The sequence below is a fragment of the Tachyglossus aculeatus genome, chromosome X1 (assembly GCF_015852505.1).
Source record: "Tachyglossus aculeatus isolate mTacAcu1 chromosome X1, mTacAcu1.pri, whole genome shotgun sequence".
In the NCBI taxonomy this organism is placed as follows: Eukaryota; Metazoa; Chordata; class Mammalia; order Monotremata; family Tachyglossidae; genus Tachyglossus; species Tachyglossus aculeatus.
Window position 1 is genome coordinate 121,509,556 of NC_052101.1, and position 15,667 is coordinate 121,525,222.

Below are 15,667 nucleotides of genomic sequence, written 5' to 3' on the forward strand. Positions count from 1 at the left end.
CCTGAAGTCACAAAAGTTTAGGTGGATTTCAGACATATCACGGATAGTTTACAAAATATGTAATAAAGATCAAATATCGGTGGTCAAAATGGGTGATTAAATGGGCAACAGGCGAGCAAAACATCTGTGGTATCTTGACTTTTGTTTATCCTGGGAAAGTCACGAAGACGAAAGGGGGAAAAATAAGCATTTTCTTAAGACTGGTTCTCTTTCTTCAATAAGCACTAAGCCTGTTCTCTCAGGATCTCTCAAAGCTAAGCAAAAACCTCCGAGGAATTCCTAGTAGCTATAGGAAGGGAGTTTGTTCAACAGAAATTTTTCTTCTTACTACTGTGAAAAGGTACTAATGCAATTCCTGATTCCCCCTTGAGAAGTTTGGTGGGTTATGAGGGTTGGTTTCTTGGAAATTTTCACCATTTTCAATGAACTTGAGATGGCAGTATTTCAGTGGCAAAGGTGATTGCATACAGTTTATGTGGTGAAAAAGGGTTTTGGAAATCAGTGATAACGGTAAAAATTAAATATCCCTGTAGGCACTCAGACTTTCAGCCACAGAATCGACTTGCTAAAGGTGAAATAAAACTGAATATGTCCTGTTGCAGAGTCATAAGTGAGAGGGAAGCCATTCGTTCTCTGGGGTTGCAAGTCCTTTCTTTTCTTACAAAATGTTCCATCTTGTTTTCCTTCAGGAACGGGATCTCTTCCACTGTGGTAAGCGTGACTGGTATGGGTAATGGTGTGAAGGAAAGTCATGTGGGTTTAAGGAAGAGCGATGTGGAGACAGTCTTACCCACTCCTCTTGTTTCCAAGGTAAGTACACCGAGGCCAGTGTTATAATATCTGCTGTTTTTTCCCCCTGCTGATTTAGAACCTTAGCTTGTATATCATCCTGCAGGCATATCGGTTTTGTTTCCTTGTGGGTTCCATGTCAGAAGGAGTCAGTACAGTTGGTGAATTCAGCATTCTCCTGGAGGGGAAAGTAAATATCTCAGGACGGATTCTCCTGGGGGGGCATTAGTTTCTGTTGAAATTGGCAGGGGCTATTCCCATTGATGTTAGGGGGAAAGCATGCCGAGTGGAGGAAAAGACTCTAACAGACTTTAATAAACAAAAGCTCATAACTTGGTCTCCTCCGTGCAACCTACCAAGGAAACAGAAACCCAAGAAAAAAATACTTAGCGTATCTACGTGAAAATGTGCAAGTTGGGTGTATTATCTATTGCCCTAGGTTAATAAAATAGCTGTCCTCTGCGGGCAGGGAATGTGTCTCTTATACTGTTGCATTGTACTCTCCCAAGCGCTTTGTACAGTGTTCTGCACACAGTAAGTCCTCAATAAATGTGATTGACTGAAGAAAACACCACTGAGGGTGTCATCAGCAACGAATGAGGGCTTGGCTTCAAAGGCCTATGCGGGATCCCGGCCGTGCTGGGCACCCAAATAGGTTGTCCCTTGTGCCGTGCTGCTTAACGTTTGCAGCTCTTGGTGCTGTCTTCTCTTTATGTTATTAAATACCTGGGCGTTACTGGAATTGTGGTCTAAATTCTTTCAAGGGAAAGATTGCCCAAACTGGATTGTTTTGTAACTGGTGGGGGCTGAAGAGGTAGGCGCAACAAAAGTAGCCACCGTCCTGGGACTGGTAGCCTGGCTTTTGTACTTTTTCAATAATAATAATAACGATGGCATTTGTTAAGCACTTATTATGTGCTACGCACTGTTCTAAGTGCTGGGGTAGATACAAGGTAATGAGGTTGTCCCACGTGGGGCTCAGAGACTTAATCCTCGTATTACCGATGAGGTAACTGAGACACAGAGAAGGTAAGTGATTTGCCCAAAGTCACACAGCTGATAAGACAGATGATAAGTGGCGGAGCTGGGATTAGAACCCACGACCTCCTACTCCCAAGCCCGTGCTCTTTCCACTCAATAACTCACTCAAGTGTATTTATTGAAGGCTTACTGTGAGCAGAACACTGTACTTCTTGCTTGGGAGAGTACAACAGAGAAATTGAGCTGATACTTGCCCTCAGGAAGTTTCCAGACTAGTGGGGGAGACAGACATTGAAATAAATTACAGATAAGGGAAGGAACTGAATATAAAAATAAATACCTAAGTACTACGGCGGGGGGGAGGGGGAAGTGCTTAGAGAGTATCAATCAGTTAATGTTATTTATTGAGCACTTACTGTGTGCAGACTTCCAGTAACTTAGGAGAGTACAGTACATTAGAGTTAGTAGACTTGTTCTTTGCCCACAAGGCGCTTAGAGTCTAGCGGGGGAGCCAGACATTAAAATAAATTAAGGATATATACATAAGCGCCTAGAGGCTGAGGGTTGGATGAATATCAAGTGCTTAAGGGATACCGAGCCAAGGGCAAAGGCAGCGCAGAAGGGAGAAGGAGTAGAGAAAATGAGGGATTAGTCGAGGAAGGCCTCTTGGAGGAGGTGTGATTTTAAAAAGGCTGTCAAGGTGGCGACAGGAGTGGTCTGTCAGCTACGAAGGGGGAGGGAGTTCCAGGCCAGAGAGAAGATGTGGGCAAGGGGTCGGAGGGGAGATGGACGAGATCGAGGTACAGAGAGTAGGTTGGCATTAGAGGAGCAGAGTGTGCAGGTTGGGTTGTAATAGGAAGTCATTCATTCATTCAGTCGTATTTCTTGAGCGCTTACTGTGTGCAGAGCACTGTACTAAGCACTTGGGAAGTACAAGTTGGCAACATATAGAGACGGTCCCTACCCAACAACGGGCTCACAGTCTAGAAGGGGTCTAGAATCAGTGAGGTAAGGTGGGAAGAGAGCTGATTGAGTGTCTTAATGCCGATGGTAAGGAGTTTGTCCTTTATGCGGAAGTGGGTGGGCAACCACCGAATGTTGGCTTCAAAACTCTCCATCACCTTGCCCCCTCCTATCTCACCTCCCTTCTCTCCTTCTACATCCCAGCCCGCACCCTCCGCTCCTCTGGTGCTAACCTCGTTCTCACCCGTCCTGCCATTGACCCCTGGGCCCACGTCCTTTCTCTGGCCTGGAATGCCCTCCCTCCTCAAATCCGCCAAACAATCACACTTGCCCCCTTCAAATCCCTACCAAAGGCTCACCTCCTCCAAGAGGCCTTCCCAGACTAAGCCCCCCTTTTCCTCAGCTCCCCCTCCTCTCCCCATCACCCCGACTCGCTCCCTTGCTCCACCCCCAACCCCATAGCACTTGTGTATATATATACGTATCTATAATTCTATTTATTTACATTAATGCCTGTTTACTTGTTTTGATGTGTATATATCTATAATTCCATTTATTCATATTGATGCTATCGAGGCCTGTTTACTTGTTTTGATGTCTGTCTCCCCCCTTCTAGATTGTAAGCCCGTTGTAGGCAGGGATTGTCTCTATTGCTGAATTGTACTTTCCAAGCACTTAGTACAGTGCTCTGCACGCAGTAAGCGTTCAATAAATATGATTGAATGAATGAATGAAAGAAAAAGGATCCGGGCAGTGGAGTGAAATAAGGACTTGAGTGGGGAGAGAAAAGAGGCAGGGAGGGCAGCGAGGAGGCCATTGGAATAATCAAGGTGGGATGTGCTAAGTGCTTGGATCAGTATGGTAGCAGTTTGGATGGAGAAGAAAGGGTGAATTCTAGACTGTTGATTTGGTGGCAGATTCTCTGGGCCTCAGTTCCCCCATCTGTAAAATGGGGAGTGAAACTGGGAGCCCCATGTGGGACAGGGACTCTGTCCAAACTGATTTGCTGGTATCCACCCCAGCGCTTAGTACAGTGCCTGGTACACAGTAAGCACTTAACAAATCCCACAATTATTATTGAATATGTGAGTTGAATGAGAGAGATGAGTCAGGGATAAGTTTTAGGTGCCAGTGGGACATCCAAATAGAGGTTACTTTGCTCTCCTTCTCTCTCTGCCTGCTTTTTCTCAGTCTCTTTCACCAGCATGCCTAGGCAATGCAAAAAAAAATAGGGAGTCGGGGAAATGATGACTTTTACAGGGAAGACTTCTTGGAAGAGATGTGATTTCAGTAAGGTTTTGAAGGTGAGGAGAGTGGCGGTCCGTTGGAGATGAAGGGGGAGGGAGTTTCAGGCCAAAGGCAGGATGTGGGTGAAGGGTCAATGGTGAGATAAATGAGATCAAGGTACAGTAACTAGGTTGCTTTAGCAGAGCGACGTGTGTGGGCTGGATTGTAATAGGAAATTAATGAGGTAAGGTAGGAGGGGGAAAGGCGATTGAGTGCTTTAAAGCCAGTAATAAGGAGTTTTTGTTTGATGCGAAGGTGACTGGACAACCACTGGTGGTACTTGAGGAGTGGGGAAATATCACGGACTGAATGTTTTGTAGAAAAATGATCTGGGCAGCAGAATGAAGTAGAGACGGGAGTGGGGAGAGACAAGGAGGCCGGGAGATGAACAAGGAGGCTAATACAGTAATCAAAGCGAAATAGGATAAGTGCTTGAATTAATGTGGTAGCATCTCCTCACCGTACCTCGTTCTCGCCCGTCCCGCCATCGACCCCCGGCCCACGTCATCCCCCGGGCCTGGAATGCCCTCCCTCTGCCCATCCGCCAAGCTAGCTCTCTTCCTTCCTTCAAGGCCCTGCTGAGAGCTCACCTCCTCCAGGAGGCCTTCCCAGACTGAGCCCCTTCCTTCCTCTCCCCCTCGTCCCCCTCTCCGTCCCCCCCATCTTACCTCCTTCCCTTCCCCACAGCACCTGTATATATGTATATATGTTTGTACATATTTATTACTCTATTTATTTATTTATTTATTTTACTTGTACATATCTATTCTATTTATTTTGTTTTGTTAGTATGTTTGGTTTTTTTTTCTCTGTCTCCCCCTTTTAGACTGTGAGCCCAATGTTGGGTAGGGACTGTCTCTATATGTTGCCAATTTGTACTTCCCAAGCACTTAGTACAGTGCTCTGCACATAGTAAGCGCTCAATAAATATGATTGATTGATCGATTGATTGATTGATTTTGGATGGTGAGGAAAGGGCAGATTTTAGTAATGTTGTGAAGCTTGAACTGACAGGATTTGGTGACAGATTGAATATGTGAGTTGAATAAGAGAGATGCATCAAAGATAGCGCCAAGTTTACGGGCTTGTGAGATAAGGTCGTGGTATTGTGGAGAGCAGCAGCATGGCTCAGTGGAAAGAGCCCGGGATTTGGGGTCAGAGGTCATGGGTTCAAATCCCGGCTCCGCCGATTGTCAGCTGTGTGACTTTGGGCAAGTCACTTCACTTCTCTGGCCCTCAGTTACATCGTCTGTAAAATGGGGATGAAGACTGTGAGCCCCACGTGGGACAACCTGATCACCTTGTAAATTCCCCAGCGCTTAGAACAGTGCTTGGCACATAGTAAGTGCTTAATAAATGCCATTATTATTATTATTATTATTATTACAGTGATGGGAAAGACAGGTGGAGGACAGGGTTTGGGTGAGAAGATGAGGACTTCTGTTTTAGACAAGTCAAGTTTGAGGTGTCTGTGGTACATCCAAGAAACGATGTCCTGGAGGCCAAAGGAAATGCGAGACTGCAGAGAGGGAGAGAGTTCGGGGCTAGAGAGGTAATAATAATAATAATAATGGCAATTATTAAGCGCTTACTATGTGCAAAGCACTGTTCTAAGTGCTGGGGAGGTTACAAGGTGATCAGGTTGTCCCACGAGGGGCTCCCAGTCTTAATCCCCATTTTACAGATGAGGGAACTGAGGCACGGAGAAGTTAAGTGACTTGCCCAAAGTCACACAGCTGACAATTGGCAGAGCCGGGATTTGAACCCCTGACCTCTGACTCCAAAGCCCGTGCTCTTTCCACTGAGCCACGCTGCTTGTTGTTGAAGCCGTGGGAGTGAATGAGCAAATAATAATAATAATGATATTTGTTAAGCACTTACAATGTGCCGGGCACTGTACTAAGCTCCGGGGTGGATACAAGCAAATCAGGTTGAACACAGTCCCTGTCTCACATGGGGCTCACGGTCTCAATACCCATTTTCCAGATGAGGTCACTGAGGCCCAGAGAAGTGAAGTGACTCGCCTCAGGTCACACAGTAGACGGGCAGCGGGGCTGGGATTCAAACCCATGACCTACCGACTCCCAGGCTTGTGCTCTATTCACTAGGCCACGCTGCCGGAAGCCAGATTGTAGGGAGTCAAGGAGGGAATTGGAGGAGAGGAAGTGGAGGCGGCCAATATAGACAGTTCTCTCAAGGAGTTTGAAGAGGAATGTTAGGAGGGAGATGGGGAGATGATTGAAGGGAGCCACGGGATCAACGGAGGGTATTTTTAGGATAGGGGAGCTATAATTATGTGTGAAAGCACTGTGGAAAGAGCCATTGGAAAGTGAATGGTTGAAGAAGGTGGTCAGGTAGAGGAGAAGGGAGGTGGTGAATGTTTTGATAATGCACGAAGGGATGGGGTTGGAGGTGCAGGTGGAGGGATAGATTTGGAGAGGAGGTGGGAGGTTTCCTTTTGAGATATTGCCCGGAAGGGTAGGAGATTTGGAGAGGGCAGGAGGTGGGAGGGACTGGAGAGGAGTTGGGAAGATTTTAGGGAGAGCCTGCCAGATATTGATGAAGTACTGTGGCAAGATCATTAGGGCCAAGAGATGTGGGGGGGGGTGGGGGGGCAGGGGGTTTGAAAAGGGATTTAAAAGTTTGAAACAGCTGGCGCAGGCAATGGTAGTGGAAGTCAGTAAGATGGAGATTCTAGACTGTGAGCCCGCTGTTGGGTAGGGACTGTCTCTATGTGTTGCCGATTTGTACTTCCCAAGCACTTAGTACAGTGCTCTGCACACAGTAAGTGCTCAATAAATATGATTGATTGATTGATTGATTGAGATTTATTGTTGCCGTCGAGAGGAGAGGGCAAAGTTAAAGCAGGTGAGGATAAGTTTGAGATGGACGAGGTCAGCCTACTGTTGGGAATTCTACCAGCAGCAATCTGCAGCTCATGCACAGGAGCACAAGAAGTTTACTGCGGAGGTGATCTAGGGTTGCAGATTAATGGTACGAAATCAGTGGAGGGACGAGGGGCGAGGGAGTTGGGTTCAGTAGAGGGGGCAGTGTTGAAAGGTGGGTTTGTGCTTCAAGAGAAGGTAGGTTGGGTATGTGGACCAAAAAGGACATGATGACTTTGGAAAATTGGAGGAGGGCAAAAGATTGGAGGTCTCTGTGGGGGAACGGGACAGAGTTACGGGGAGGCACTGAGTGGGAAAGAAAGCAGGTTAGGAGGTTGTGATCAGATTGCCGAGTTGGTGAGGTTGGAGATTGTACGGTGACTCGAGAGGGTGAAATTGAGCCTGTGCCCAAGTTGATGAGTGAATGAGGTGGGCTGGAGCTGGAGGTCAGTGGAGCTGAGTGTGTTCTTGACCCAGTAAGGAGGGGAAAATAAGAGGGGAGATGAGAGATTAGTCAAGGAAGGCTTACTGGAGGAGATGTGACTTTAATAGGGCTTTGAAGAGGGGGAAGAGTAGTGGTCTTTTGGATGTGAAGGGGCAGGGGCTTCCAGGCAGGAGGGAGGGTTTGGCAAGGGGTCATCGGCGAGAGAGATGAGAGGGAGACACAGCCAGTAGGATGGTATTAGGGGATCAAAGTGTGCACGCTGGGGTGTAGTGGGTGAAAAGTGAGGGTAAGTAGGACGGCTAGAGCTGATTGAGTGCCCTAAAGACAGTAGCGAGGAGTTTCTGCTTGATGTGAAGAGGGATGGGCAATATTGGGGGGTTTTGAGGAGTGGGGCGGTGTGTGCAGAACGATGTTTTAGAAAAATGAACCGGGCAGCAGAGTTAAGTTTGGACTGAAGAGGGGCAAGGCTGGAGGCGGAGAGGTCGGCGAGGAGGCTGACACAGTAGTAAAGATGGGACATGACAAAGTGCATGGACCAGCCTGGTCACAGTGGTTTTGGATGGAGAAGAAAGGGCAGATTCTGGAGATGTGATGAAGATAGAGCCGACAGGAATTGGATGAATGAGAGAGATGCTGAAGATAATGCCAAGGTTACGGGCTTGGGAGACATGGAGGATGGTGGTTCTGTCTCTGGTGATGGGAAAGTCACGGGGAGAACAGGGTACGAGTGGATGTTAAGTTTGAGGTGTCAGCAGGACATCCAAGGAGAAAGATGTCCCAAAGGCAGGAGAAAATGGGAGACTGCAGAGAACAGGAGAGGTAGATTTGGGAGTCATCCACATAGAGATGGTAGTTGAAGCCATGGGAGTGAATGAGCAAATAATAATAATAATGGTATTTGTTAAGCACTTACGATGTGCCTGGCACTGTACTATGCGCTGGGGTGGCTCAAAGGAAATCAGGTTGAACAGCTCACAGTCTCCAGATGAGTTCACCGAGGCCCAGAGAAGTGAAGTGACTCGCCCCAGGTCACACAGTAGACAAGGAGCGGAGCTGGGATTCGAACCCATGACCTTCTGGCTCCCAGGCCGGTGCTCTATCCGCTAGGCCGCTCTGCCAGAAGCCAGCTTGTAGGGCGTCAAGGAGGGAGTTGGAGGAGAGGAAGTGGAGGCAGCCAATATAGACAGTTCTCTCAAGGAGTTTGAAGAGGAATGTTCAACTAAGAGGATTAGCACAGTGCCTGGAGCATAGTAAGTGCTTAACAAATATCATTAAAATAACCAAAGAACAAAACAAACAAACAAAACAATACAGAGGAGCTCCCGAGGGAGTGCGTGTAAATGGAGAATTGAAGGGGCCCCAGAACTGGTTTGGTGTTTTTCCTGGGGCCAAGAAATGTATAGCGAAATTCTAGATTAAATCCGGTTTTAAACAGAAGAAAAAGTAATCTGTGAAAGGGGCTGGGTTTGACTGACCTGTCATTTAGTGGCTTATTATTATTATTATATTATTATTATTGAATTCAGCCATTTTAGCTCCATCAAGGGACTGTTAACAGCAAGAGCAGAAGAGACAGGTTATGGCTAGAAATGGGATGTATGCCCACCATAGTATTCCTTAGGATGACTAGAGTGACCTTTACTAAGACTTTAAGTGGAATGTGTGAGAGGAACACTGCATTTGAATTTTTTCCTTCAAAATACTGTTCGTGGCATCATATTCATGAGTCTCCTAACTCAGTTTCAACCACCCAATTCTCTTTTCATAGCTAGTAAAATTGTGTCTGTGAATGGGGGAGTTAGGATATTGCTGATATTCTCAAGCACAGTTTCCATGCTAAAATGATGAAATAGTATGAGGAAAAGCCAAGAAAAGTTCTAGCCCCAAACCTTTTAGGATGAAAATTGGAACTCCTGCTTTCTTTAGCAGAAGACGCTGCAAGATTTTCAGTCGGGCTTTTGTGCCCCATTTAGCCTGTGTTGAATTTGTTGTTTTGGGACAGCTGCCCTATGCTGAAATTGATCCTACAGAGAGAAAGAATTTGTTGCCTCTGGCCTCAAATACTTAAATTCACAGTTTTTCAGAGTCTGCAGAGTCAAAGTCCAGGGTAAAGTAATACAACAGCATTTGTGTCAGAATCTCTTTGCCTTTGCACCTAGATTTGGGAGTTAGGTGAGTCGGTGACTGACTGAGGTCATAATTTGAAATGTAAGTCCTGCAGTTTGGTGATTTGCTTCAGCAGATCACACTCCTTAGCATTGACATCTGGCAAGAGGAAATTGGAAATTTATCTGGGAAAATAAGAACACACTTTTAGGTTGGGGATTAAGACTGTGAGCCTCACGTGGGACAATCTGATTACCTTGTATCTACCCCAGCGCTTAGAACAGTGCTTGGCACATAGTAAGCGCTTAACAAATACCATAATTATTATTAAGGCAATAAATCAGTCCAGAATTTACATGAAGTTTTCTTCTACTGGTGAGCCACGTTGAATATTTTAAGTGTGTGTTTCTAGTAGGTTTTTTTGACGTTATTGGATGTGGACGACTCATAATCATTATTTATTCATTCATCCAGTCATATTTATTGAGTGCGTACTGTGTGCACAGCACTGTGCTAAGCGCTTGGGAGAGCACACTATACCAATAAAGAGACACATTCCCTGCCCTCAACAAGCTTACAGTGTGATACTTTCGTTAAGCTAGACAGAGTGTAATATTTTTCTTCCAAGGTGTTCAGTGTCCCTTTTATTTTATCCTTTGGGTTTTTAAGGTTGTGCCTTTCCCTTTACATCATGATGCAGGGATTTTTAAAAAATTCAATTCAAATGTTCGATGACATTACTACCCAACGGTAATAATTGGCAGCGTGAGAAGAAACTTAGCAGCCTCTACCTTAAAATCATGTTTCCTCTTGGACTAAGACAGTTCACTTCGCTGGGTCACTGCTGAACCAGGGGAGTTTGAGACGAAGTCCCTCTCAAGGAAGACGCTCTGCCTCGCCTCTCCGTGTTGCTCACCAACTTATCTCAATGGGCAGAGTGAATCTTAAATCCAAAGTAATCAGAGCCAGGGCCAAAATCAGGGTGGGGGAACAAAGTTGTCTGGGGGGGCGAAAGGGAGCTTTAGAAGCAGAAAATCTTTATAATAATTATGGCATTTGTTAAGCGCTTACTATATGCCAAGCGTGTTCCAAGCGCTGGAGCACTGTCCGAAGCCCTTTATCTGGGATGTGCCACAACTCTCCTATGTAGTCACATAGGCAATATTGTGCCCCTAAGCCAATTTGTACTTCCCAAGCGCTTAGTACAGTGCTCTGCACATAGTAAGCGCTCAATAAATACGATTGATGATGATGATGATGATTAGAGCAAGTGTGAGAAGCAGTGTGGCGTGGTGTAAATCGACCGGTGACTCAGTGGTATCTGTTGAGCACTTACTGTGTGCAGAGCATTGTAGTGAGTGCTTGGAAGAGTAGAGTAGGTAGACTTAAACTCAATGTGGGCAGGGAATGTGTCTGTTTATTGTTATATTATACTCTTCCAAGCGCTTAGTATAGTGCTTTGCGTGCAGTAAGCACTCAATAAATACGAATGAATGAATGAAAAGTAGATACGGAAAGAGCACAGGACTGGGAGTCGGGAGTCCTGGGTTCCAATCCCCACTCTGCCAGTTGCCTTCTGTGGGGCCTCGGGCAAGTCACTCAACTTCTTTGGGCCTCAGTTTCCTCCTCTGTAAAATGGAGATTCAATCCGTTTGCCCTCCCCCTTAGACTGCGAGCCCACACGGGACAAGGACCGTGTGTTATTTGATGGTGTTGTGTATACAGAGAAGCAGCGTGGCTCAGTGGAAAGAGCCCGGGCTTTGGAGTCAGAGGTCATGGGTTCGAATCCCGACTCCACCACATGTCTGCTGTGTGATCTTGGGCAAGTCACTTAACTTCTCTGGGCCTCAGTTACCTCATCTGTAAAATGGGGATTAAGACTGTGAGCCCCACGTGGGACAACCTGATAACCCTGTATCCTCCCCAGCGCTTAGAACAGTGCTTTGCACATAGTAAGCGCTTAACAAATGCCAATTATTATTATTATACCCCCAGCCCCTTAGCGCTTATGTCCATAGTCTCATACTCTGCTGCTCCTGTCATCTATTTTGAAGTCTGTCTCCCCCGCTAGATTGTAAGCCCCTTGAGGGCAGGGAGCATGTCTACCTACTCGATCGTACTCTCCTGAGCGCTTTCTTAGTACAGTGCTCTGTACTCAGTAAGCGCTCAAAAAATACCACTGATTGATAGTAAATAAAATAGATGATAATGATGGTATTTGCTAAGTGCTTACTACGTGCCAAGCACTGTTCTAAGCGCTGGGGTAGATACAAGGTAATCACGTTGCCCCACGTGGGGCTCACAGTCTTAGTCCCCATTTTACAGATGAGGTAACTGAGGCGCAGAGAAGTTAAGTGGCTTGCCCAAAGTCACACAGTTGATAAGTGGTGGAGCCAGGATTAGAACCCATGACCGCCGACTCCCAAGCCCGTGCTCTTAACACTAAGCCACGCTGCTTCCCTAAATGCTTAACAAATGCTACGATCATCGGCCCGAGGCCGAGGAGGAGAGAAATGGCCTGGAGAAGTGAGAAAGAATTGCCATGAGTCCCTGGGCTGATGTGTCCAGCTGAAGCTGGGACTAGAACCCTGAAATCATTTCAATCAATCAATCAGTCAATCGTATTTATTGAGCGCTTACTGTGTGCAGAGCACTGTACTAAGCGCTTGGGAAGTACAAGTTGGCAACATATAGAGACAGTCCCTACCCAACAATCAATCAATCAATCAATCAATTGTATTTATTGAGCGCTTACTATGTGCAGAGCACTGTACTAAGCGCTCGGGAAGTACAAATTGGCATCACACAGAGACAGTCCCTACCCAACAGTGGGCTCACAGTCTAAAAGGGGGAGACAGAGAACAGAACCAAACATACCAACAAAATAAAATAAGTAGGATAGAAATGTACAAGTAAAATAAATAAATGAATAAATAAATAGAGTAATAAATATGTACAACCATATATACATACATACAGGTGCTGTGGGGAAGGGAAGGAGGCAAGACGGGGGGATGGAGAGGGGGACGAGGGGGAGAGGAAAGAAGGGGCTCAGTCTGGGAAGGCCTCCTGGAGGAGGTGAGCTCTCAGCAGGGCCTTGAAGGGAGGAAGAGAGCTAGCTTGGCGGAGGGGCAGAGGGAGGGCATTCCAGGCCCGGGGGATGACGTGGGCCGGGGGTCGATGGCGGGACAGGCGAGAACGAGGCACGGTGAGGAGATTAGTGGCAGAGGAGCGGAGGGTGCGGGCTGGGCTGGAGAAGGAGAGAAGGGAGGTGAGGTAGGAGGGGGCGAGGTGATGGACAGCCTTGAAGCCCAGGGTGAGGAGTTTCTGCCTGATGCGCAGATTGATCGGTAGCCATTGGAGGTTTTTGAGGAGGGGAGTTATATGTCCAGAGCGTTTCTGGACAAAGATAATCCGGGCAGCAGCATGAAGTATGGATTGAAGTGGAGAGAGACACGAGGATGGGAGATCAGAGAGAAGGCTAGTGCAGTAGTCCAGACGGGATAAGATGAGAGCTTGAATTAGCAGGGTAGCGGTATGGATGGAGAGGAAAGGGCGGATCTTGGCAATGTTGCGGAGCTGAGACCGGCAGGTTTTGGTGACGGCTTGGATGTGAGGGGTGAATGAGAGAGCGGAGTCGAGGATGACACCAAGGTTGCGGGCTTGTGAGACGGGAAGGATGGTAGTGCCGTCAACAGAGATGGGAAAGTCAGGGAGAGGACAAGGTTTGGGAGGGAAGACAAGGAGCTCAGTCTTCGACATGTTGAGCTTTAGGTGGCGGGCGGACATCCAGATGGAGATGTCCTGAAGGCAGGAGGAGATGCGAGCCTGGAGGGAGGGGGAGAGAGCAGGGGCAGAGATGTAGATCTGGGTGTCATCAGCGTAGAGATGATAGTTGAAGCCGTGGGAGCGAATGAGGTCACCAAGGGAGTGAGTGTATATTGAGAACAGAAGGGGACCAAGCACTGAACCTTGGGGAACCCCCACAGTAAGAGGATGGGAGGGGGAGGAGGAGCCTGCAAAAGAGACTGAGAAAGAACGACCGGGCTCACAGTCTAAAAGGGGGAGACAGAGAACAAAACCAAACATACTAACAAAATAAAATAAATAGAATAGATATGTACAAGTAAAATAAATAAATAAATAAATAGAGTAATAAATATGTACAAACATATATCCATATATACAGGTGCTGTGGGGAAGGGAAGGAGGTAAGATTTCCAGCAATGCTAACTTACGCTGCCTCCATATTTCCAGCGGAGGTATCTATTGAGTACTTACTGTGTGCAGAGCACTGTATTAAGCACTTGGGAAAGTACGATACACCAGAGTTGGTAGACGTGTTCCCTCCCCACAAGAAACTTACAATCTACAGGGGGAGACAGGCATTAAATGAAATTAAAGATAAGGGAAATGGCCAGGTGTAAGGATGCGGACATAATAATAATGTTGGTATTTGTTAAGCGCTTACTATGTGCCAAGCACTGTTCTAAGCGCTGGACATAAGTACTGTGGGGCTGAGGGAGGGGTGAATATCAAGTGTCTACCAAGTGAATATCGCGTTCTTCTGCAAGGGCAAAGGTGATGCAGAGGGAAGGGTGGGTAGGGGAAATGAAGGCTTAGTCAGGGAAGGCCTCTTAGAGAAGATGCCATTTTTGGAGAACATTGAAATCGTCAGTGTGGACTAGAGTGAGGAGAGACAGGAGGCAGGGTGGTCAGCAAGGAGGCTGATGCAGCAGACAAGGCAGGATAGGATAAGTGCTTGGATCAGCGTCGTAGCAGTTTGGGTGAAGAGGTAAGGACGGATTTTTAGCGATGTTGTGTCGAACCAACAGGATTTGGTGACACCGAATATCTGGGTTAAATGGGAGAGAAGAGTCGAGGATAAAGCTAAAGTTGCGGGCTCGTGGGGCGGGGTGGTGGTGGTGGTGGTGTCTACAGTGATAGGCAAGTTGTGGGGAGGACAGGGTTTGGAAACTTACCCTCTCCTGACTCATTTCCTCTTTTTGATCCCAGAATTGGCTTTGAATAGCTCTGCGAACGCTAGCATTTGAGCATTCCTGTTTCACATTTTGCCAAGGCGCATGGTCTGGATGGGGGAGAGGCCGAAACAGCCCACTTGGCGGTCCCCACTGGTTTGGACTGAATAGCGTAATTTGAAAATCTGGGGGCTTTGCTCCCTTTGTTCACCTTTTGAAGGAAATGAGTTTGAACCAAAAGCACAAACGAAGGAGGTTCAAGGTTTCTTTGTCTAGTTTGAATGAGGCAGAGCCGGTTTAGGCTCTGCTGAGGTACGAGGTCAGTGACCTCAGAACCTTGTACCTCATGGGGCTGGTGGTAGTCTCGGCTTCGCGAGCTCCTGCTTAGATTCAGTGATCGCTTCTGATCTGAGGACTCCAGATGGTTTCTTGACACAGGAACACTTTAACTTGGTTTCCATTTGGCCTAAATCACCACCGGGCCAAAGGCACGCCACTCCCCGCCCATCACTTTGTCCCCCACTGCAGCAGTGGCCAGAGTCACTGGACCAGCCACCTGCAGTCTGCGTCCCGTTCTGCAAAGACCTGATTTTTTTCTTAAATTTCCGGGCCCCGACTATTCCCCCTTGAACAACCCAGTTAGTCCTCCTGAGAGCATTCGGGCACTTATTTGTAAACTGAATGGGTTCTCTTCCGTTACTGAATGCCCACTGTTGCTTTTGTTGGTTGTTGCAGGGAATGGATGATCAGAATAAAGTTTTCAACTCTCTGATATCTGGGGCATTGGCAGGTGCTCTTGCCAAAACGGCAGTAGCTCCCCTGGACAGAACAAAAATCATCTTTCAAGGTAAATGCTCATCTGCCCGTAGTGCGGTGGGAAAGGGAAAGCAGTCAGTCTGCGGAGACAAGCACGTACACACGGCCCTCCTGGTGATTTCCCCCGCATTATTCCTCCCCACTTTGAGCCCCCACATTCAGAGGAAGAGCAGATTAGCCAAGACCCCAGGCCTCCACGGCTTTTGACAGGCGACTCTCCCTTGAGCCCCTTGGGCTGCAGTTGGCCGAATTTGCATCCTCCAGCTAAAGGGGCGATTTACTTTTCTGTGCCGGCCCAGCTCTCTGCTGGTGCCTCTCCCCTGTGCTGTGTGAGTATCATCGAGGTGGGGATCCTTTGGGTGGGTGGTCTTAATTTGGAAGCAGAAGGGCAAAAACCCCCACCCTGGCCCTGTTCG

At 47.2% G+C, this 15,667-nt stretch overlaps 1 protein-coding gene across 1 annotated transcript in view; it reads left to right on the plus strand.

Moving 5' to 3' along the window:
* Nucleotides 1–15,667, plus strand: part of SLC25A42 (solute carrier family 25 member 42) — a 79,122-nt gene that overhangs the window by 43,367 nt on the left and 20,088 nt on the right. The window contains exons 6-7 of the mRNA XM_038771806.1: nt 690–810; nt 15,171–15,282. Of these exons, the coding sequence (XP_038627734.1) occupies nt 690–810; nt 15,171–15,282 (233 nt within the window). The remainder of the gene's footprint in view (nt 1–689; nt 811–15,170; nt 15,283–15,667) is intronic.